Source organism: Cynocephalus volans, chromosome 11 (assembly GCF_027409185.1).
Source record: "Cynocephalus volans isolate mCynVol1 chromosome 11, mCynVol1.pri, whole genome shotgun sequence".
NCBI lineage: Eukaryota > Metazoa > Chordata > Mammalia > Dermoptera > Cynocephalidae > Cynocephalus > Cynocephalus volans.
This window is the reverse complement of record NC_084470.1, coordinates 49035591-49059417: the sequence shown is the minus strand read 5'-3', so window position 1 is coordinate 49059417 and position 23827 is coordinate 49035591. Positions and strand designations below refer to the sequence as shown.

Here is a 23827-nt window from a genome sequence, read left to right as displayed (position 1 = left end):
CTTCCTGGCCCCTCAGACATGCTCACCAGTCCCTCTGCCTGTCCCTCCCTGCAGTCCACAGCTTGTGTGTGAAACCTTCCCTGCTCTACTGGAATAGCCCAGGGTTGGTCACCCTCAGCATCACCTTCGTCTACATCCCAAACTCAACCTCGCCCCGACCCTATTCCTATCTTGCGCCTGGCTCAGAAGATGAAGCCCCCCTCGCCCCCCAGCCTGTGTGCCAGATTCCATCTCTCTCCTCAGCCTCGTCCTCCCTGCAATAGTCTCCCTCCTCCTTCTAGTCTCTCCAATCTTTCCAGGCCCCAAGGGTAGGAATGGGGTCAGGGCACCAGGGTTCATGTGGATGAGGGTGACCACCTCTGCTCCCTTCCAGGAGGGTATGGAACTTGGAAGACCAAGGAAGTTCTCAAAAGCATTCTTAGCTTAATCACTGGTCCAGAGCCTCCCGTCTTTAAAACACCCTCTCTGAACCACCTGCCAACCCCATGTGCTCCTTTGCAGCCAAACTTCTGAAAAGGCGGTCAAGATTCTCTATTTTCTTGCTTTTCCTCCCTCGCCCACCCCCAGCCATCTGCCTCCTGCACTTGTCACTTCTCTAGAGCTGCACCAGGTGAGGGCCCCACTGACCTCTCACTGCCGCCACCAACAAGGCCCAGGCCTCACCCTGCTCGGCCTCTCTGCTGAACTTGACATGGTCGCCCCACCATGTAACCTTGATTGTTCACAGTACTTATCACCATCTAGAATTATCTTCTTTTTAAAATTAATAAAACCTGCATGTCCTTTGGTCTCCTCCCCCATGGAGTGGGGATAACAATACCTACATCACAGAGTTGTTAAAAAGACTAAGAGTTAATGCATATTCTGTCAACAAGAGAACAATGAACAGTCTCTTGTATATTCAGTCAATGGAATGCTACTCACTAGGGGGAAAAACTACACAGCACATCGATGAATCTCAGAAATATCATATTGCGTGAAAGATACCAGAAACCAAAGAGTACATGTTGTATGATTCCATTTATGTGAATTCTAGAATGGGCAAAATTGATCTATGGTGACAGAATCAGAACAGTGGTTGTCTATCAAGAATTGGATTAGAAAGAGGCACAAGGAAACTGGGGTGGCAGAAATGCTCTTTACCTTGACAGGGGTGGTAGTTACACAGGCGTATACAATGGCCAAAACTCACTGAGCCATACATTCAAGTTGGTGCATTTTATTGTATGCAAATTACACCTCAATACAAAAAGAAAACAACAAAGAATGAATACACGTAAAATGCTTATACAGTGCCTGGCATCTGGAGGTGCTTACCAAACACAGTCGCATTATTATTTACTTATGTATGGTTCCCTAGCTAGAATCTAAGGTCAGGGTCTAGGTCATGTTCCCCGCCGAGTCCCCAGGATCCAAGGCATAGGTGCATCTCAGCAGGTGGATACGGATTAGCTGACTGAATGTGGGAATTAATGGATTCTTGTGTTCGCATCATCTCCACACGGTCCTCCTGCAGTGGCACAGCCTGTCCGCTCTTTCCGGGCCTCCTCATCCAGGCGGAGGCCTCATCCTGGGCTCCTTTCCTAGACCCCTACTCTCAGTATGTGCTCTCCCCAACTTCACATTTGTCCCTCATCGGGTTCAACCCTCCAGCCCAGGCTGGAGCCTGGGGTCTCCTGTCCACTGAGTAACCACCTCACTTTACACTTATATACATATGTGAGCAATTCACCATGCAGGAGAGAAAAAGAAAAGCCCCTTTGGGCTGCAGCTCACAGCTGGAAGATTATAAAATACAAGAATGATGAGAAAACAGAATCTACATGATGGACGTTAAGACAGAGCCTCCTGGTTTTTAGAGGGCCCATTTTCAACTATGAGAAGCCAAGGAACGTGTTTTATTTGAGAGGAATCCTGACAAACCAGAGTAAGCTGCTCACAATGGTGAAGAGAGTGAAAACGACACCAGGGAAGCACCAGGTAGAGCTACCAGCTTCACAGGCCGACCGCAGTCACCTGCAGCCACGCAAGTTCTTCTACCCAAGAGGGAAGGATCAAGCCAGAGGAAGGGGCGATAAAGTGAAAATCCAGTCACAGGGGGATAATTCAAGGAACAGGGAGGCTTTAGCCTAGTGAAGGTACCACCTGAGGGACACGATTGCCACCTTCAGATACGGAAGGGCTGCTAAGTAGAAGATATGAGACAAAGAAGCAGAATTTGGGGGAGGCAAATTTAACCCAATTTATGTAAGAATTGCTAACGTTTAGGGAGCACTTAAGCCAGGCACTGTTCTAAGCATTTTATATGTTCTTATCAGAACCCAATGAGGTAAGTATTATTGTTATCCCGTTTACAGAGGAGAATCCTAAAACAGGTCATGGGGCTTGCCCAGGAAACTCACCTCATAAAGGCAGGGTCAGGGTGTGAACCAGGCCACCTGGCCCCGAGTTCACACTCAACCTCAAGGTCATTCTGCCTCATTAACAATTCAATATTTAGAGTCATCAGGGGTTAATTGGTTCTCTTCAACATTACTAAGCCTCCACCACAGGGTACCTTGTTCAGGGAGAAGCCGAGTGCCCCGCAGTAGAGAGCACTGCTAAATGAGAAGAATCTGGTGTGTGCAACCACATGGCCTCTGGGATCCCTTCCAGCTCTAAGATCCCACTAGTCTATTTTAGAAAGTTCTGCCATCAGGTTATTAACAAAACCTAAGAGTTGGCTTCTACTCCAAAGTGTAATCCTGCCTCCTCTGACTCATACAGACAGAAATATTTGGAGATGGTTTGTGAGTGGTGATGGCGGCCCCCGGCCTTTGTAGGAGAGATCTAGACTGCACGAGCTTCAGCAAGAGCCTGTACTCACAGCCCTGCCCTCTGCTGCCACCAGGGAATGTAGTGCTGCCCAACAGGCAGGAGGCTCCCACTTCCTAGGGGGATGGGGACTGCCTGGAGGTGAGGATGCAGGGTGTAGGTGCGAAAAGATGGGGTGGACAGTGCCTCCCAGCCCTTTGAGTGTCATGGCACCCACAGGAAATGTTAATACCCATATTTATAGGGCTTACAGAGCACATTAACAAAAAGGACTGTTGGTGGCCAAAGACAAACAGCCCTAGAACTTAAAGGGTAAGCCACCCAAGCCTTGCCTGGAAGCTCCAGAGATGCTATCATCTCACACCATTCAAGGCCCACCATCTGGAAACTCTGGGATAGAGGATTATAAGAATGAGAAAATAAAAGTAACATTCCCACTCGCTATGCACTTCCAGCCTGCAAGGAACAGGACAGAGGGAAGAGCTGACTAATGGTAAATAACTTGCCTGTGCCTCCTACACCAAATTCCATCCCTTACCCAGGAAGAAAGCAATCCAAGGAGCAAGAGTGAGGCATCTCACCTTACAAGAACCACACTGTCGGACATGAAGGCTCCAATAGTCACATCTGAAAATGATAAGTTCACAGTGTTCAGAAACGTGTTGAAGCCCATCCCCCCCCCCGCCCCCTGGCATGGTGCTCCACAGCGATGGAAGCCCAGCCGTGAGGTCAGGGAGCCCCCTGACAGCCACAGTCTGGGCTATGGAATCATTTTGTAGGAATGAGTGACACAAGTCCCAGATGACAGCCAATCACCACACGTGGCTACTGAGGCCCTGAAATGTGGTTGGTCTGAATTAAGATGTGCTTTAAGTGTAAAATACACACCAGATTTCAAAGATCTAATACAAAAAAATTAACTATCTCCTTAATAATTTATATATACATATAATATGTTGAAATGATATGTTGGCTATATTGGGCTAAATAAAACATTACTAAAATTCTCTTCACTTGTTTCTTTTCATCTTATTTACGTGGTTACTAGAACATTTGTAATTACATATGTGGCTCACATTTCTTTTGAACACAGTGAATTAGAGAGAGAGAGATTCCTAGAATTAAATCACTCCTGAAAAATGCTCTAGGTTCTATAGAACACGTGAATTACCACCCGCCACCCCCTCACTCTGTGTGACCTTGAGTGTCTCACAGAGTCCTTGACTGTAAAACGGAGATAACTATCCCCAATACCTTTTTCAAAAGCTGCTAATATTTAAATCAGAAAATATTTATTACTCATTACATATAATAAATATTTAAGTACTCATTAAATATATTAATTGTTTAAATATTTATTAAATCCATTAAACCAGATATTTAAATCAGAAAATTCATGAAAATACTTGGTAAACTATAAACAGAGACACTGGTTTAGCTAGTAGTGTTTATTCCCAAACAGCTTTAATTTAGGAACTATTCACTCATGCAATAGCTCTCTTTCTTCTCCCCCAATATGAAGCCCTTAATCCTGGTGTTCCCGTCACTACTTCCCAGAACCAAGCATCTGAGCCCAAGAGAACATGAATCTGTATGTCACTAAATGAGAGCATCTGTAGGATGCCCTTAGTAAGGAAAAACAAACAGCAAATCCAAATAGTGCTCCTAAAATTTCTGCACTTGGGTGTGTTTATTAATTTTGGTGTTCTTCAATAGTCTTTTTCAAATTGACTGGATGTGTGAAAACAAAAGAGCCTAATAAATTTGTCATTTCTTTTTTGAAAAATGCAAGATAAGAAATTCAGATCCATTGTGAAACGGGAACACACCTGCTCACCATCCATTTACAGAGAGGCAGCTGAACCACTGGGAAGCGTAGGTCCCTGACTACCACTGCAGGCTCTGGTAAGTCTCTCCACCTCTCTGAGGCTCAATACCTCCTTGTCTATAAAATGTGGACAAGACCCCCATCCCTACCTACCTACTGGGGTCACTGTGAGGTGTACATTGCATGTGGAGGCATTTTGCATACAGTAAAGTGCTATGCCCACATAAGGGATAGCCATTAATTGCTCAGAACAAGAACTACTTTCTCAAACTTAAAAAGACCCAAAATGGCCTATCTCAGGACAAAAGCTTCAACACTGACCCCCTCTATTCCCACTCATCCCCCTGGCTCTGTAAAGTCATGAGGGATATTCGAAATTCTTGTTTATACGAAACTATAAGATTTGATGTCCTTGTATGGGACTGCATTAGTTTTCTCAGATTTTAAGTAGAAAATCTCAAAAGCAAAATGAGTATACATTCAGGGAATGTTTTCTAAAGTCCATGATGATTCTGGATTTTTTCAAATTCTGATCTTTGTTTCCTCACCTTACCCCACTCCATCTCTTCAAATACCCCGAAGAGTGACACTACTCTGCCGCCCAGTCAATTTGACCTAAACCAGATATCACTTGGGGTTGGGGTTTGAAATTGTACATTTTTATTTAATTAGCCTCAACCACTACAAGGCATTAATCAACTCTGAAGACAAACCAGTCAGCCTTGAATGGCGAAGGTCTGTTTTGTCCATAATCAAGAGGACATGGTTTTCTTTTTGCTCCAGATCTTTCCCTCAATAATTTTCTTTTGGAGGTAGGGGGTGGGGGTGAGTAAAGTGCCACTCTTTTTCCCTCAAGAGTGAGAAGCTTCTGAATATAGTCAAATATAAAAAAAAAAAAAAATGAGGTTTTACTGGTCACCATTTTAAATACAGACAGTACTGTTTTCTTTATTAAAAGAATTGCTGCTACAGAAATCACTGCGAAAATCCATCCTCCCGGTACTTAAGCCCTTCAGAGTAGGTCATTTTTAAACCAAAAATAAGCCACAATGCTATTTTCACCTTAAAATCAAACACCAGGCAAAACACCCCATTCTATTGTGTAAATTGTCTTAATGCTAAATGGATGTAACGACAGCTAACCAGACTGGAAATTATCCTACCTCATGCATTTATCTTTGTTTATCCCATGTGCCTTTAAAGAAAAACAGCTTACCAGGATAACCATTTCCATCCATATCAATACCTCCTGATATGGACTGACCAAACATCCGTAGAACTGGATTTATCTTCCGGCCAGACAGTTTCTGAAACAGACAATAGGGAAATGTAGTCACTGGAAAGGACCACGGTCACAAGAAAGAACTGTGACTGTTTTATCCCAGCTTCCTGAGGACACTTGGTCTTAAAGTATTGAAAGAAAAAAAATGTAGTCCTAGTTTGATCGGGGGTCTTTAGTAGACGGTTGAAGACCACACCTTTAGTGTTACTTGCCTTGGCCAAATGTCACCATTTAAAATTTTTTCTAAGTTCGGGGCTAACAAAACATCCACTTGGACTAGTGTGATAATGTTTTGACATGTTGAAGAAAACTCTCTGCCCAAATACATACTAAATATTTAACACTCCTCTCCTAAGAAGCTCACATAAAAGAGTCTTTCCTTAGAGGAACAGGTAATGAACATGTCTAGCTGGAACAGATGGCCACGTGGAAACTGCCCCTCTCTGCAGCCGACCAGAAGACCTATAGACTCCTGAGCTTCACAAACAGGATTCAACAGTTTACCTAGTACATCTAGAATTCCAAGGTCCTGAACCTTCTAAAAACTGCAGGGAAGATAAATAAATAAATACATACATACATACATACGTGTGTGTGTGTGTGTGTGTGTGTGTGTGTGTGTGTGTGTCAGCTGAAGCAGGGAAGATAAATAAATAAATACATACATACATACATACGTGTGTGTGTGTGTGTGTGGTGTGTGTGTGTGTGTGTGTGTGTGTGTGTGTTGTGTGTGTGTCAGCTGAAGCAGGGAAGATAAATAAATACATACGTGTGTGTGTGTGTGTGTGTGTGTGTGTGTGTGTGTGTGTGTCAGCTGAAGCCATCCTTTAGCCCTCGACCAACCAGAGTTCTCTCCACCTGGGACACACCAGCTCCTGTGCTTACTTTTCATGCATCATTAAGTTCATCCCATGTTAACACAGGCAGCACTGGTTCAAGAATATTTGTTGTACAAACTGAAGCTGTACATCAATGTGCACTTGGCACAGTTCCTCACAAAGATACCAAAGTTCCTGAGTCAGAAAAGTCCCATCCTCTGGGATCTGACGCACTGTTTCTGACCCACTCTTTGTTCCCTTTATCTGCACAGTCTCCTTGGGGAGGCTCACCTCCCAATGCCCTTATTGTGGATGACAAAAGAGATGCTTTGTCTTCACATCCTGTAGCAAAATCCCTATCAGAACAGGGATCACACATATCCAGGGGCTCACTTTAACATTCTTTCCTTACCCTTTTCCTTACTGAGTCATCCTGCAGAGAAGTCACGGTGTGGGAAGAGGGAGTTTCCATAGGATCTACAGAAGGAGAGGCCAAGAGTGTCTGCTGCCCCCAGCAGCTGATGACCACAAATAACCCTCCCAGACGTGATCTGAGAGGGCCACTTGCCATCTTCAGTGAAGCCATCCAACAGGAAATGTGCAAGCCTCGAAGTACAAATCACAGCACCGTAGGAAACCCTGAAGAAATGTTTCTTACTAACAGGCAAAGCCCCATGTCCCACATGGCTCTGTCTAGACAAACATGCGTGTGTGTCTGTGTGTTTCTTAAAAGCCACGTTTTGAAGCAGACCATCTCGGCTCTGAAGTCCAAGAATGCCGGCAGCGGCTTGCCTGGGTTTGCATTTCTAAGGCTGCCGCGGCTGGGACAAGGGAGAGAGTGAAGGGGTGGTCCACTTGTGGGGGGGCGTTGCAGGCTTAAGTTAGCCCACAGACATCTGCAGGCCATTATGCTATAAAGCCAGGAAGATAAGTCTGCTCGGTGCTAATAACCCTAAATGAAAACCAGGAGCCTTGGAAAACCTCCGCTTGACCAGGTTTATAGGCAGTGTCCCTTACAGCAGGAGAGAGATCACAGGGGAGGCCACGACATGCCCGGAGGGCTCTCAAATTGAGAAAGGCATTCAAGGATCTTAAAGTCAACACTTTGCACGGTAAACTCAAGAAAGAGGAATGAGTTAAAGTGTAACGTGGAAGAAGTTCAGGCTCTGATCTCACAACTTATCCAGCAGAAATAATACCAATCTGGGCCAAAGAAAAGCAATTCCTTTGCCCAGAGCTGTCTCCGGTTTCTTCCTCTAGTTCACCCAAACAATGCCCGCTCTGTCTAGGCCCGGACCCAGAAGAATCTGTCATTAAAGGATTTTTTTTTTTTTTTTTTCCTTCTAAATCTGACCTTATCAGATACATATTAGCAGCTTGGAAAAGGATAATTGCAGTTTATTTATTTATTTGTTTGTTTATTTGTTTATTTATTTATTTTATTTATTTAAAGAGCTCAAAGTACTTCTCTTTGTCAAAGCTAACAGGCCAGCACACATGCTGACAGAGGCAGGATGGTCCAGCTGCTGATCCCTGCTTCCTACTGAAGAAACTCCATGCTGACCACAAAATTTACACTGCAGTTCCCTGCAGAGATTCCACCCAGTAACAAAACAAAACACTGGAGGGCCCAGGAGGAGGGGAAGCAGGGGTCTCCCACAGGTTACCTCTCTGTGTAATTAGCTTCCAAGGTCCAGGAACAAGCTTCCCAGAGGATGCATGGAGAATGACCCTGGCTGCCGCTCGAGGACGGGGCTCCTTGGATGACTTTCAGCTTGTCACACTGGGAACAATGTCCCTGACCCAGACTAGGGCAGCTCTTGTGACACTCATGTGGCCCCCAAACTGTGCCCAAAGCCCTCTTCCTCCTGCCATGCTGGCTGGATCACCCAGGAGTTCATTGCCCCCACCGTTATTTCCAATGAAAAGAGGATGGTCTGTGTAGATAAATGCCCTTGGAGTATGTACGCCTCATGGCAGAATTAGTTTCTATATTCATAAGCTTTCCTACTGAACTTCCTTGAGTGTCCCTTTTTTCAATGTGGAGTTGAAGATGGTAGTTGTGATAAGTTTCAGAGTCAAACAAGCAAAGTTTCAATGGCCAAATTGCCGCTTACTACCTTGGGCAAGCTAAATAACCTCTCTGAGCCATAGTTACCTCATAGATAAATGATGGATAATAAGCATACCCATCTCCCAAGGCTGTTGTGAGGATTAGCGGGAAGGAAAGAGCAGAGCGAGCACTCAAGAAATAGGCCCTCCTCTCCCCAGCATCTGTCTCTTACAGGTGAGTCACTGGCCTGCAGAAAGGAGCCCTGAATCTCAACTGGCAGGAAACATACCCCCACCCCTGATCAGCTAACTTACATCTGCTGCAAGAAGGACTATTATGAATGTATAGATTAGACTTCCATTTATATATGACCTCTTACAATTAAAATATAAATATATACATATAAATGTGAGTGGGAAGTGGCTAATACAAAACAAGCATGCAACAAATAAATATTTGCTGATTGGAAATTTCTCAATGTGTGCTTAGGTCCTTTTCTGTCACTGACTTACTGGGAGAAGGACACAAACCAATGCCACTCTACACACAGACATCCACAAATATCCTGACAATGCTTCTGTTGACAGCGTGACTTCCTTTTTTCCCATGGTCTGGTCTTGACACCATCAGCAAGATTGAACACCAAGCTGATATGGCAAAAAACAGAACTCCCCACTTCCGCGTTCCCAAGTCTGGGTCGTGAGGCCAGAGCTTTGACCAGCTCCTGGATTTGATGCCAGTTTTGACAACAGTGTATGATAATTTTCGGGCCCTCCTCCATGGACCACTATCTCTCTAGATTATATTTTAAAACATATGCCTTTGGCTTTGTTGGTTGACAAAGGAGTAACCAAAAAGAAAGCTTCCTCTCTCTTCTTAACAGCTCTCACTCAGGATAAGAACCTAGATATTATCTTTTCTAGGCATACTGCATCCTCGAATGGGAGCAAACTTGGGATTCTATGAATACTTTTTTGAGTTTAATAAGTAATAGCAATTGTTTGTGCCTTTCAGTAGAGGGTGGGAAGGCTGAAGGCAAGAACAATGCTGTGTTTTCCTTTGTGTCCCCAGGGCATGGTGCATAGTGAAGGCTTCATACATGTTTGTTGAATGAATGTGTGAACACAGTTACCATATCACTCTCACAGCAATTACCATTGAGTACTGGGGGATTATCCCAGGGACATCACCATGATAGATATAGACGGCCCCCATGAAGTCATCCTCCTTGGGTGCACCAATGGCCACATCTGAGGGGAGAAAAACATCTATGTGTTAGAAAAGCCATACGGAAAAATGTAAGTGCAGTTTCCCTAATTCTAGTTATCATGTCTGAGTTTCTTGAGACCAGAAATTCTTGGTTGTTGATTGCTAAGCATTAAACTAGGCACATACCTCTTTGCAGGAAAAAAAAAAAAAAAAAAGAAAATAATTCTTTTCTATGAAGAAGAGTTTAGAAGAGTTTAAGCTCTTAGAAGAGCTAAGAAGAGTTTAGTTCCAGAAAAGTTTCTACCTCATCCTCATAGGAAAAAATCATTAAACCACCCAATAAAAGAAACAAAAATGTAAAGTACAAACCCTAATTTCTGTCTGTCAGAGGGAAATTCCATAGACAATGGTTATTGCATGATTGAGAAAGTCAACTATTTCTGGATAAAGGAAATGTATAAAATGGCATTCACTTCACCAAAAAAATCAACATTACTCTCACAAACTGACAACTTCCGGAACAAAGTGTAGATCTTCCTTCCTTTTTTCCCTTTGCATCTAAAAAAAAAAAAGTCATGTGTCTGCAGAAGTTAAGTCAAGGGTTAGGGGCACACACACCCCTGACCTCAAGACTGAGGTCTCCCTCTCTTTGAATGAGGTCCCCTCTGACCAGTTGTATGAGGTATCAAAAGAGCCTGACAGCCAGGTCTGGGCAAAAGCTGTCCCCCAGCCACACGCCCTGGTGATGTGGCTCCCCCAAGTCCTGATGTCTGTATACTGTGTCTGTATATACTGAGGGGAAGAGGTATTAAACAGACCAGAGAGAGAAGCAAGAGGCTATGAAGGGTACTGCTGTCCCAACAGAAGAGGACATTAGGTACATACATCTCCAGCCCTCCCAACACACACATACTTGAAAGTCAACCCAGCATGCTGCCATTATCGGGGAGAAAATGTCTAAAACTTTCTCTACTCATTTTCCCCACAACATGGTAGAACATCACGAAGCACTAGAGGCTCAGGAACAAGAAGAGTTCATGGTTGAGAAACTGGTTCAAACTTCTCTGCCTTAAGAAACCCCAAATGGGCCAGCCCCAAGTTTTGCTTCCACTGCAAGCACCCAGCATAGAATGCTGAGCTGAGGAGAAGGCATAGTGCAGAAACAAAATTCCAGGGGACTCAGAGCCCAGCACTGGGTATACACATTGAGAACAGCTCTACAAGTTCTCCCCTCCCCACAGCACATCGGTGGGCCTTCAGAGCAGGCTGGGAGCTACAGGAGCGTGTCACTAGAGACGGACAAAGTTAGAAAGTAGGCTGCCCCTGCAGGGTAGGGCAGTGTGCTCGCCCAGGGGGCTCCACAAACCAGGTGCGAGCCCTCTCACCTGGGAACCCGTCATCGTCGAGATCACCCAGGCTGGCGATGCTCTCCCCAAAGTGTGCATTGTAGATGCCATCCCCGGTCAGGGCCAGCTGCTCCTCGAGGGCTCCCTGGGAAACAGGATGGAGGAAAAGAAGGAAAACAAAACAAAAACAAACAGAACAAACCAAAAAGACAATAAAAATCAGAGCTGGGGATGCCACCCTCTTAGAGCACACCCGGCAGCAGGAAACACCTGGGCAAATCACAGGAACCCAAACTTCTCTCTCCTAGTGGCAGAATGAGCCCCTTTCACCTGTGCCGCAGGAAGGTCTCCAGGAGCCTGAGATGTGTTAGGGGGAAGGAGAATGTCACACTGGCCGTGACTATATCTCCCCCTAGTCCTGATGCTCCAGAAACAAGCAAACCTCCCTACCTGTCTGTCCCCACAATACCCTCTCAGCTTTCCCTACAGAATAACGTTTTCTCCCCAAAGTTGTTTTAAAAGGATACATGTTTTTCTATTTCTTCTCTCCTGTGCCTTTTGGTACAAGTTTAGAAAGCTGTTTTGCAAGGCGCAGGTACTAGTAACCTCGGTAGAAGAAGTCATGGCTCAGAAAATCCAAACATGTAGTAGTTCTTGGCCAGGGGGTGGAGGCAAACATCATTGTGCCTATCATCATGTATGGGTCAGGTTTAAATTTTCTGAGCAAATGCCAACCAACAGAGGGAGAGGGACCAATGGTATATGGTGGCAGTAAAAACTATCTGAGGACACCCACTGTCCCCGCAAATCATTGACGTGTGGATACCAGAGCCTTACAACACAGTCTGATGTTCTGAGGCATAAAGATGTTGAAGTCTTCCCCAGTATAGAGGCTTCTTGAGCCCTCCATACACCCATAAGCTATCCCAGGAGTGTGTGGTTTTTGCCATGCACAATCTTCTTTTTCACTATAATTGCAAACAATTTGCAACTTGAAAACAATCAAGATGTGATAATTTATTGGGTCAATGAAGCCCCCACCCCAAAATACACATATGTGCTGATTTCTTCCTCCTATTAGTGTGGTGGGTAAGAGGAGAGAAGTACCAGCAGCTGATTCCTTCTATATACCAGGCACTGCATATGCATTTCCTTGTTTAAATCATACAACAACTTTATAAGGAAGGCCATATGACTCTTCCCACATTATAGAGGAGGAAATTGAGCCACCAATTTCAAGCTAACTGTCCACATCATATAGGCTAGGAGGTGGTAAAAACAAGATTCAAACTCAGGTCCTTCTAGCTCCAAAGTCATCAGTTTTTCCACTCCTCCGTACTGGCTTACAATCATGAATCACACAGGCTAAGGTTCAACAGAAATAAGAATACCCTGGCACTCAGGGTAACCACACAGCATTAAAACACACTGATTGGGATGATGGGATGTGTGGTGCATTGTGCCCAGAGGAGGACTGGGGGAATTATCATGCTTTAAGTTCCTCCCCAGATTTAGACACGCAGTCAGGCTCTTGGGCCCAACATCCGCTTCAGTCTCCTGCAAAGGTCATGGTGGGCAGCCACCGAATGCCCATTGCTCTCATCTACATAACAACCACCTCGTATTCCCCATGTCCCACCCTGTCCCCCCTTCCTGGGATGTCAGTAAGGACACAAGTGCCAAGAGTCACTGTAACAGCCAAGAAGCACCTTCCCTCCCGGGTTTCAGATCCACTTGTCAAAGAGTCTGCCAACAGCAGACAGGCTCTGACAGTCCCTCCTCTCCTCTCACTGGGTGCCCTTTCTTTCTGGCATCTGCCCACCTAGGTACAGTTAACCACCACTGCCACTCCCAATTGTGATAACTAGCATCTTGGTCAATGCTCCACAGTACATTTTTACTGTTGTTTTATTTTTTTATTACGAAAGTTATTATTTTTTTCACTATCTAGATAAAGATAAAATGAAAAACCTACCCAAGCACCAACACCCAGAGAGATCTATTATTAACCTTCTCTACGTACTTTGCATATTTTTAAAGACTGTTTGCACAACACTTTTACCCTGCTTTTTCACCGATTAGCTCATAAGCATTTTCTCATGTTAGCTAAAAGGCTGGTGGTAGTCACTGAATACAACATGTTCATTGAACCCTCTTCCCCTCTTGCTGAACACTCATACTTCTAGATTCTAAAATGATTCTGGTTTCTCACTGGTCTTCTGCCTCCACCAGTGTGCTGCTCTCCCCAAGCCCCTGCTCCACCAACCCTCCATCGGCTGCAGAGAGGCAGAGGCATCTTTCTGACCCTGCCACATGCTTTTCATGGTTCTGCAGAACAAGAGACATCATGATTACAGCCCTCGGCCACTTCCCCATGCAGCGCCTTCCCCTCCATGCTGAGCTAAGTGGTCCTGCTGCCTCAATTCAGTCCACTCGCATGCAGCTACCTGCTGGGAGCTCTGCCCCAGCCCACCTGCCTGGCTGCCTAACTCCTCCTTCAAGATTCCTCCTGGCCACTGTGTCCTCTGCTTCCCTTGCAGATGTGTATACACTCCCACAAAGGCAGCATAACCTAGAGATGAAGCATGACAGCTCTGCAGCCAGCTTGCCTAAGTCCAGATCCCAGCCCCACCACTTCTTAGCTGTGTGATTTGGGACATGTCATTTAAGCTCTCTAGGCCTCAGTTTTTTCACCTGGAAAATGGGGACCTCTGATACCATGTGTGCATTGCACTGAAATCATTCACAGAAAGCAGGAAGAACAGTCCCTGGTACATCGCAAGCATGCAAAGGGCAGTCATTAAGATATTCCTGGCCCTTGTATGTCTGCAGTTGTAACACTGTATGTAATTTTCCATTAATGGACCATTGAGCTTCTCCAGGGCAGGAATCATGTCCTTTCACCTACTCTGAGTTATGTGACCCAGTGCATGCCCAGAGGGGTGGTCAGTCACTACTGGCTGAACAAATGTTCCTCCCCCAACACCCAGTCCCCACGCTGCCCAGCACTGTACTCACATTTCCTCTGTTGATGAAGACGGTGACCTGCCCCTCATCCCTGATCTCAGAAAACATAGGGGCCCCCACCAGCAGGTCAGAGAGGCCGTCGCCGTTCAGGTCAACTGCGCATAAGGAGGAGCCGAAGTAAGAGCCCATCTGCAACCAAGTTGAGTTGCAACAAAGCATTCAGTTTATGACCTCACACAAGGAGGCCCTCACTTTCCTCCAGTCCGTTGGCTTTAGAAGCACTTGCTCCCCACCCTCTCAGAGGCAGTGATGGCTACGCTGCCCCACAAGCCAGAATGTCTAGGCAAACAGTGAAACACCCAACCTCCTTGGGCCTTCCGGCTGTGATGCAGAGCCCCCAGTCAACAAGAAACCAAAGCTAACTGGCTCTGAGTCCCCCTTTCCTGGAGCCCTATCAAGGGGAAGATAAATAGACCAATCCTCAAAAAATGAGAGACTTTTTTTAAAAATGCAAGCTGAGTTTGCAAATCTAGGCTACAACCATAATAAAAGTGCCCTGTATGTCAGCAATTTGACAAGGCCAAGCAAGCTGGAATATGAAATTTCACAACCCAAGGCAGGCATGAAAATAAATGTCACATGGGCAAATAGGTTGTGCTCTCTCAGTCCTGCGTGTAGCTAAAGACAGGTTAGGAAGGTATGAGCTGGAGTGACAGAAAAAGGTACGACTCATAAGACTGTTTCACTAATGAGGAAACAGAGCCAGTCTGCATCAGCTCTTCCTTAATCATAGCTTTATCCGGTACCTATTACTTTAAATCAGGGGTCTCAAACCCAAATGCCAATGGGATCCAGGCAGGTGACAGAACGAGTGTGAGGGAAAAAAAGTAAGAGTTCAAGCATGCTTACAGGTGGCAAGTGATGCTTGTTTTTGGTGTCTAAGTAATAACAGGGAGTGGTGGAGACCATGGCAAACTGGAGCCTGCAAGCCCAGCTGAAGGAGAAGCTCCGACCCAGCTGCAGCTAACTGCCACCAAGAGGAAGCTGCTCCAGAGAGGGCCAACCTTGCCATTTTTCAAGAGAAGCCAAAAATCTAAAATTTTATTTGCAGTGCCTATTTTTTTTAAATGTTAGCAACTAACCTTTTCAAAGGCTTCCAGTTTGCAACCTCTATTTTTTTTTAAAAGTGTTATCCTTTTAGAGTAAATGTTTTCAAATAAAAGGGCTGTGGTTTTATTGACATGAACAAGCATTTTCTTTAACTGCTGGAGTTTGTTGGCAGCTGACCCAGGGGAGTTTGAGGGAGGTGGAGGACACTCCAATCTGTTTTCTGCAGCTAACACTGGCACAGGAGGACTTTGTAGTGGCTGCTCAGAAATCCTTCCTCAGTCACATGCCAAAGCTACCCCCTCATCCTCAAGGGAGAAGGGCACAGGAAAGGTTTGGAATCACAGAGGGTAGTGGAAGACAGAAACCAAGTTGCCAGTCACTAACTCAGTGGCCTTGCCAATCTCCCCATGTGAGCTTTAGTAAAAGAAACCGGTAAGGCAAAGGCAAGGTCCTGAAGAGTGAAGCCACTGGCTGCTCTCTCTGGCTGAGCCCCGGGGGAACTATCTGTTTCATTCCAATGGGCTATTCAACTGGGCATCTTCATCAGTGTTAAATCAGAAATCCCTGTACGTGAAATTTCCTATCTAAAGTTTGAAATGCAAATGTTCCACACACTCAGTTTAATAAAACTTCAATATGGCAATGACATTCTTTGGGGTAAGCATCCCTTGATCAAAGCTCCCCATCAGCTTAGAAATACAGGGATAGGCGTCTGTATTAACATCTGAATTGTGCACATATTGGTGATTTCTTATGTGTACTATTTAAAGGATGTCAACCAAAAAAGACCAGAATCAGTTTTTTGGTTTTTTTGTTTTGTTTTGTTTCCTTATGGGAAACAGGACTATCTGATGACCAAATTCTAGCCAAATGAAAGCAGGAGGGTGGTTTGCTGAGTTAGAACCCCCTCTCTCTGTGTGGCTCTGGACATGGGGCTAAGCTAAAGCCATCCTTTGGAAGCCTTAAGGTCATGACCCCTTCCCAGGAGATAATGGAGAAGTCAGAGACAAGAATGTTTCATTTCTTCTCAGAGAAAGCAGAATAAGATGTATAAAGAGGTAATGGCCTATTTCAAAATCAGAAAGATGATGACGGGGTAAAGCTAGGTGAAGATACTGGCAGAAGAAAGCGCAGACAAGAGGGCCGTGAGCTGCAGAACGGAGGGGAAACCACACAGTGGTGCAAAGGTGAGGGTGGGGGGAGCACTGAAAAAAAGAGAGGCCAAGGGGTATGGAGCTGGGAAGTGAAATACCTGGGCCTCTGTCCCTGCCTCAGGGAACCTGACATATCTTGTCATGATAAGGACACTCAAGTAGACACACAAGGGAGACTGTCCTGGAACTCAATGGCATTAAGTCCTCACGAAGTTTGGACAAGTGGGTTCTTGAAGGTTTACCTGATCTCCCTCCCATCACCCACTCCCCAAAACCTGACCAACCTGAGCATAGGTGGGTAGCCATGTAAATGACCATCCAAATTGGGAGGTTTTCAAGAAGGAGAGAGGGCACAATTAGAGAGTGTTAATCATGCCAGGACAACAGGCATTGACTGGGCATGGAGTGGAGGTGAAGGAGGAGGTGGGTCAGGGGGCACAACTACAACTGAACAGAAAGATACTCAGAAAACAGGGCGATGAGTGTGTTTAAGCCAAACAATTTACTGTAAAGAATCCTTTAGTTTTATGCTTTCAAACTCAGGTACACTTGAAAGGGGGAGGGAAGTTTGTTTCTGCAGTAGACACACTCACATATTTATTATTTTTTTGGAGAAAAATCTAAAATGTTAGGCTTAGAAGCATTCACACCACAGTTGCTCTTTGGAGCTCTTTTTAGCACTAATGCTGCAGAGATATTTCTTTTCTAATTTCAGGGGTACTTGGAGAACCTTTTCTGCATAATCACTCACAGTTATTTTCCACTGTTGCTGCTTTGGGGTTTTTTGGAAATACTAAAATAACACAGGCTGGCACAATTGTCCGGAGAATGCAGAGCCATTCTGAGGGAAAATGCAAAACCAAGTTTGGTGATGCATCTTTTTTTTCAAATGGTTATGACAATTAAGTATACCCATAAAGGTTGTTAAAATTGCAGAAAGGTCTACTTGTGAGTGGGATGCTTGGCTCACCATCGGAACAAGGTAGAATGATCCCAGGCTGGCAACAGCAGATCTCACTCACAGTGGAACAGAGCTAGGGCTGAGGGCACATGACCCAGAAAGGAAACAATCATCTGTCCCCCTGTCTTAGGGTAGCGGAAGGTAAAATCATCTTCTGGCATTCTCCTACCTTCGGTAGTCTCCCCACCACCTCCTAGGCATCCTATGCTTCTTCTCAGAGCCCACCAAGGCCTCCACCAAGAGCAGCCTCTGAATTTCCCCCCACACCTCCCAGCCTAAATTGCATCTCTTAGAGCAGCCAATCTCAGGCAAACAATCCTTGCTGGTCTCAGCCACACTAAGGTGTCCATGACTGATAAGCCCAAGAAAAAATGTTGCTTATTAATCAAAGGACTTTCTAACTGGCTTAATTTTAGACTATGGTACAATATAAAGGAAACTTTCAGGAAACAGAGAGGATTAGGGACCAGGTGGGGATGAAGGCAGATAACCTTGTCCAGGACTAACTTGAGGACAGCCTCCTCAGCTATTTCTGTTTCGAGACCTAAGAGGAACTGGGTAGTTTTTGTTTGGCTTTTCTTTGGGTGACAACAGTCCACTTGGCAATGACAGTAAAGGAATGAGGATACAGGAAGAGAGGGTGGCATTTGGCTGGTGAGGTAGGGACGGTGAGAACCATTTGTCTATCTGCCTCCTTTGAAGATAATCACTAGTATTTAACAGGTTTGCTGCCTGCACTCAACTGTACCTGATCTCTCTGGAGGTATGGATGTGTACACATGAGAGAGAGATGGAGGGGGACAAAGACAGTGAGGCAGAGCATGTAGTCATTTTGATGATGGTGTCTGAACTAGGGACAATTTCTTAAAACTCTGTGCCACATCTTGGCCATGTCCAAACTCATCTTGCTACACGATGTCTCCTAAAATGAGCATGAATCCCATGAATCTCCAGGTCCCACACTGCCTGGAAGGTAAAGGCACCAACATGCATACAGAACTGCCACATAAACGTAGGGCACAGGCAGGGCCTTTCAATCAATTTTCTAAAAAGTAAGAACTGACTCCCACATGATCACATCTCTTAAGCAAAAACAATCACTTATACCAAGAATCTCACCTTTTTACCTGATGCCTGAAAAATCTTAATTAAGGTGCCTGATCTTCGATCAGCTCTAAAAATATAAACCTATGGAATGAAAAAAAAAAAAATCTAGTTAGGATGGAAGCAATATTGGATCAAAGATATTTATTGGCATCCTCCTGGGAGTTCTATTTCATGGCCAGGCACAGAGCAGGTGTGCTCACGCTGGCTGATGATATTGAAGAAGTCAGCATGGCTCTCATTTTGCCAACCCTGCAAAAAGAGTGTCTTTCAACCCTGAGGCAGAAATCACCTTCACAGCTCCTGAACCTCATCGTTTATGGAAGCCATGCACAATAAGACCCAAGGAGCTTCCAAATTTCTAGTAAACAATTCATCTCCCAGAAAAAGTAGCTTTTTCCTTGAAACATTTCCTTCATTCCTATTACTTGGAGCTTTAACAGGTATTAAAGGTGAAAGGGTGGAGACAAGTATCAGACAAAGCAGTTTCCCAAAGTGATTCCACATAATATTAGAGCCACAAATCTGCTCAGGCAAATAGGAATTTTGCTTGAGAAATGCAGAAATAAGCATTAAATAAATTCCTTTACTATGGAACTGTTCAGAGCCTTTAGCATGTGCATTTAAACTATGAATCTCCACTATAAAGTATCACTGATGTTTAACTTCCTAAATGTACCTGATTATGGAAGCACTTCTTCAGTTACATCTTATGGGAAGAGTGTTCCACAAGAACCAGGGCAAGTGACCCTCCCACAAGATAAGGTATCTTACTGTGAACACTTTCATGCCCTGACATTAGAAATGAATAAATAACCACCAAAATCCTAAAGGCCAGATGTCCATTCCAGGGTCCTTGGGAATCAAGTCTGCCCCAGCCCCAGTCCCTGGGAATGTGGAATAGTCAGCAAATTTGTCAACTATGAACAGTTTCCCAGTGCCCCTCAGCTGGTCCTACCAAGAGAAGCATCTTCATGTTCTCTCCTTGTTAACTGGATCCAGGATTCCCTCTGTCTGGTTCTATCAGTTATAAATATATCATTCTTGCCTTAAGATTTGACAGAGACTATGTAGTCATCATAATCATCTAAAGGGGAAACGATAAAATTGGATCGAGTTTTCTGCCATTAGTGAGAAAAGAAAACTGCTATCATCAGCACAGAGGCATCCACATTGCTGTGCACTTGGGGGCTGGGGGGGGGAGTGTTTTTTTACTAGCACTACAGAAATGCATGGTAGCATGCAGCTACCCCCCATCCAAGGCAGACACCATCTACATGGGGACAGCGTTCAGAGCTTTTCCCTCCACCGTGTAGAGAAATTCATGTGACTCAGAAAGACGTACCTCTTTCTTGAAGTTATCAGAGTTCATCTGCAGGCTCTCACCCCCACCCCCAGTCTCAGGGCTCTGGTTTATCTGGCTTCATTGTCAAAGAAGTTTTCTCCATAGCACCAACGTGACAGAGGAAGGAGGGACACACTCCAGAAACGTTAGCAACGGCTCCTCTCCTAACTCCTGCCCAGGGGGACCCACAGAAATGACCCTCATGAATGCATCTCAGGCAAGCCTAGTCAGCTGGATAGTTCTCTAGCTCCCTGATCAGCCTGACATCCTGGCTGAAGGCTCCAGTTAACAGTGGTCTCAAATACCTGGGCCTCTCCAGAATCCAGACCCCACTTCTCCCAGCCCAGACTCTATTCCAGGGTCAGTCCTTAGGGGTCAGATCCAAAGTTCATTCCTCTGTTCAGTCTTTTCTATCAGACAACATATGGAGCTTATTAAAAATGCAGATTTCTGACCCATCTGGAGCTACTCACTCTGGATTTCCTGTACCTAGAAGCTAAAGAACCAACAAGCACGTTCCCCGTAATTCAGGCCCCATAGAGGCCATGATTCCCAAAGGAAATCAGAATCCCTAGATCCATGGGGTGTTTTCTATACTCTGGGCAGATACTTTAGGGAAAGACAAACCCATATATGGCCTGTCCAGCCTTCAGGCTGAAGCAGTCTTAGAATCCAATGTTCCTTCTAAAACACTGGGGAAATAAATGAGACTCTAGCATACAAATGCCCTAAAGGTATCTGGGACTAGGCCTGGCTCCATTAAGTCAAAGCCAAACTTGGGAAGGGTTTAGGAGCGTGGGGGATTTGACGTTGGACAGTGCAGGGCACCATTCCTTTGGAGGGCGCCATGATGCCAGGATAGTCTCATAAATCACACGCACACACCAAGGGCCTGCTGCAAAAACCCTCCGATGGGAATGTGCAGAGAACACAGTGTGAATAGTATTCACACTCTGAGTTTTCAAGGTAAACTCTCAAAAATGGTTAGAAGGAGACAGGCAGGGGGTTCCTCATTCGTTCATCTCTTACCCTCCAGCCACCCAGGAGAATGTTCAAGTGAGCTGGCAAACCTCTACAACAGGGGCAGCAACGCCCCCCTTCTGTCCAGCCTCATGCTGTTCCACGGGCTCTCCCCTCACCTTTCCGATGCCTTCGTCCTGCGGGGCGCCTCCTACCACATCAGTGGTGGACGGGTGAGAGAAGTGGCCAGCGGTCACGGCATAGCCTGAACAGGAAGAGCAGCAGCCAAGGACAGGGTTGAGAAAGAAGGGCAGGGAGGAGAAAAAGCCATCAGAGGAAAAAGTTTCTCGAGCATGCTCCCTATCCGAACAGTTACATTCTAATTATCCTCGGAACATAAACTACCAGGGAACAAATGGCTGCTGTCAGTCTTCTCATGCTGAAATGGCTCATCTCACCAAAAGGCACGTTCACAAGGACAACAGGGCAGGAAGGAGTGATTTCTGAGTGTCCTGTTTGGGACGGGTACTGTGCTAACTAGAATATATATGTTTTTTCTTCTTGAGATACAATTTCCATACAGTACACACATCTGAAGCATGAAACTTAATGAATATGTACATGTGCACATAACCATGCATCCTCCCCCCACATCAAGAAAGTGAACACAACTAGAGAACTATAATCCCAGAAGGTTCCCTCATGCCCCTTCCCAGTCATACTCCCCCACACAGGTAGCCATTATTCTGATTTCTATCACTATATATTAGGTTTGCCTTTTCTAGAACTTCACTCAACGTAACATCTGTGATATTCACCCACACTGTTGAGCGTAGCAGCAATTTGTTTCTTTCCGTGAGTATTGTTCCATTGTGTGAATATGTCATATCTTTATTTACTTTCCTGTTGCTGAGCATTTGGGTTGTGTCCAGTTTGGGACTACTACAAATAAAGTTGTTATGAACATTTTCATACCTGTATATGTCTTTAGGGGCCCTTATCTCTTTTAATCTAACAACTCCACGAAGAAGGCATGATTGTTTCTCCCATTTTACAAATATGAAAATAAAACATGGTTAAACAGCATGCCCCAGACCACACAGCAAGACTCAAATCCAAACTGTGTCTCCAAAGCCCCTGCTATTAACCATTATGCCATACTCCGTCCTGAGAGAAGATGAAAGAAGCTGACAGTGGATGGATAGATGGTCAGCCAAAAGATCTAGATGCAAGAGAATTCAGAAACAAAAGAAAAGGTTGTTTGAGCTTAATCTAAATGTCTCCTGCTTTCTGAGAGCCTGGCTGGCAAGCTGAAAGCTCTCCTCTGGCCAGCATAAATCCTGTACAGGCAGCTATATATTCCCGAAATTTTGTCATTCGCCCTCAAACCCTAATGCTGGGATTTTAAACTGAGATTTGTGATGACACCATATCGCAATCAATTCTCAATAGCCATATGGTTTCTGATTTCTCTCAGACTGGAGGCTCACATTACCTAAGAGTATCATGACTGATATCAAGTCTCAACCAATCCTTGCTAATCCCTGCAGTAGATAAGAGCCTCTGTTTTGTATACAAGGGGAAGCCACAGGCCCTATGTTCAAAGGACCTGTCCCAAACCCTAAAGCCGCCATTCAAAGCAAGGCTCTCTTCCGGCTTCCCTTCATTCTCCAATTCAATGAACATGTGCTGAGAACTATTATATACCAGGTACTATGTCAAGTCCTGGAAATGTGAAACAAAATCTCCACCTTCAAGGTGCTCCAGTCTAGTGAGGGGTAGAGTACCAGTGACAGGTGCTGTCTCAGTGGCACACACAGGGGAGGCATCTCAGCATTTAGACTCTGCACTCAGAAACCATAAGTTTATACTCCAACTTTGCTTCCTTATGAGCCATGGGACACTGGCAAGTTATATACATAAATTCTTTGTATCTCAGTTTCTTTATAAAATGTGGATGATGATAATAATAACTACCTCATAAGGTTGTTTCAGGAATTAAAAATATACATATACAGAGGCTGGCATAGAGTAACTGCTTAATAAATGACAGCATTAAGGAGCTGGGTGAGCACAGTAGAAAACTCCCCAAAGACTCAGAGTAGAAGTACTGCTGAGTCTTTGCTACTGGGCGAAAAACTTCTCCTTTGAAGGGAAAAGGCAAGTCAACAACTCCCTACCCCCATCTAACAAGAAATTCCCAGTGACTTTCTATGCAAAAAGAGGGTCAGGGGCTTCCCTGATTTAAATTATAAATAATAAATGTGAAAGAACCTTGTTTTGTCATTATTAGGCCTTCCTAAATTTAGCTTCATTTTCAGTCAAAAATTAGAGCATTTAGGGCAGGGACTTAAGAAAAGGGTCTTGTAATTTTCATCTACACCCGCAAAGACAGCCTGTCTCTGTTCTTAAATGGGCACGGCCTTGTCCTGGCATTGCCCGGTGGCTGCTAAACTAACTGTGTCTATCTTCTTTCTAGAAGATTAAAAGCATTAAGAAAATAAGATAAGTTTTTCTGAGCCTTTAATTAAAATTCAGCATTCAGTTGCCATCTATCATGATAATTGATTTCTGGTTCTTGTTATTTCTATTTGCAACCAGTTTTGTGACCGGGAAGCAGATGCCATCCAAAGAGATGCTCATGGAAAACCAGGACTCTATTGCACTCAGTTTATATCTGACCATCTGAACTTGAATAATTGATAAAATAAGAAAATAAAATGTTTGCTTCTCTGGAGGCTCAATGTCAGCTTTTTAATTAAATAACACAGGTTTAATTCAGTTTCCTCCTTTGTTCTCCTCTTTACCTTCTATGTGTGGAGCTACATGTTAAGGTGCCCTGGCTAATGGTGTAACTAATTAGAACAATAATT

The 23827-nt window shown here is 44.7% G+C and overlaps 1 protein-coding gene across 1 annotated transcript in view; it reads right to left on the bottom strand.

Moving 5' to 3' along the window:
• Positions 1-23827, bottom strand: part of ITGA9 (integrin subunit alpha 9) — a 325611-nt gene that overhangs the window by 254072 nt on the left and 47712 nt on the right. The window contains exons 7-13 of the mRNA XM_063113934.1: positions 21134-21219; positions 18665-18733; positions 14372-14509; positions 11393-11498; positions 9954-10048; positions 5859-5949; positions 3396-3441 (exon numbers count right to left, since the gene is read on the bottom strand). Of these exons, the coding sequence (XP_062970004.1) occupies positions 3396-3441; positions 5859-5949; positions 9954-10048; positions 11393-11498; positions 14372-14509; positions 18665-18733; positions 21134-21219 (631 nt within the window). The remainder of the gene's footprint in view (positions 1-3395; positions 3442-5858; positions 5950-9953; positions 10049-11392; positions 11499-14371; positions 14510-18664; positions 18734-21133; positions 21220-23827) is intronic.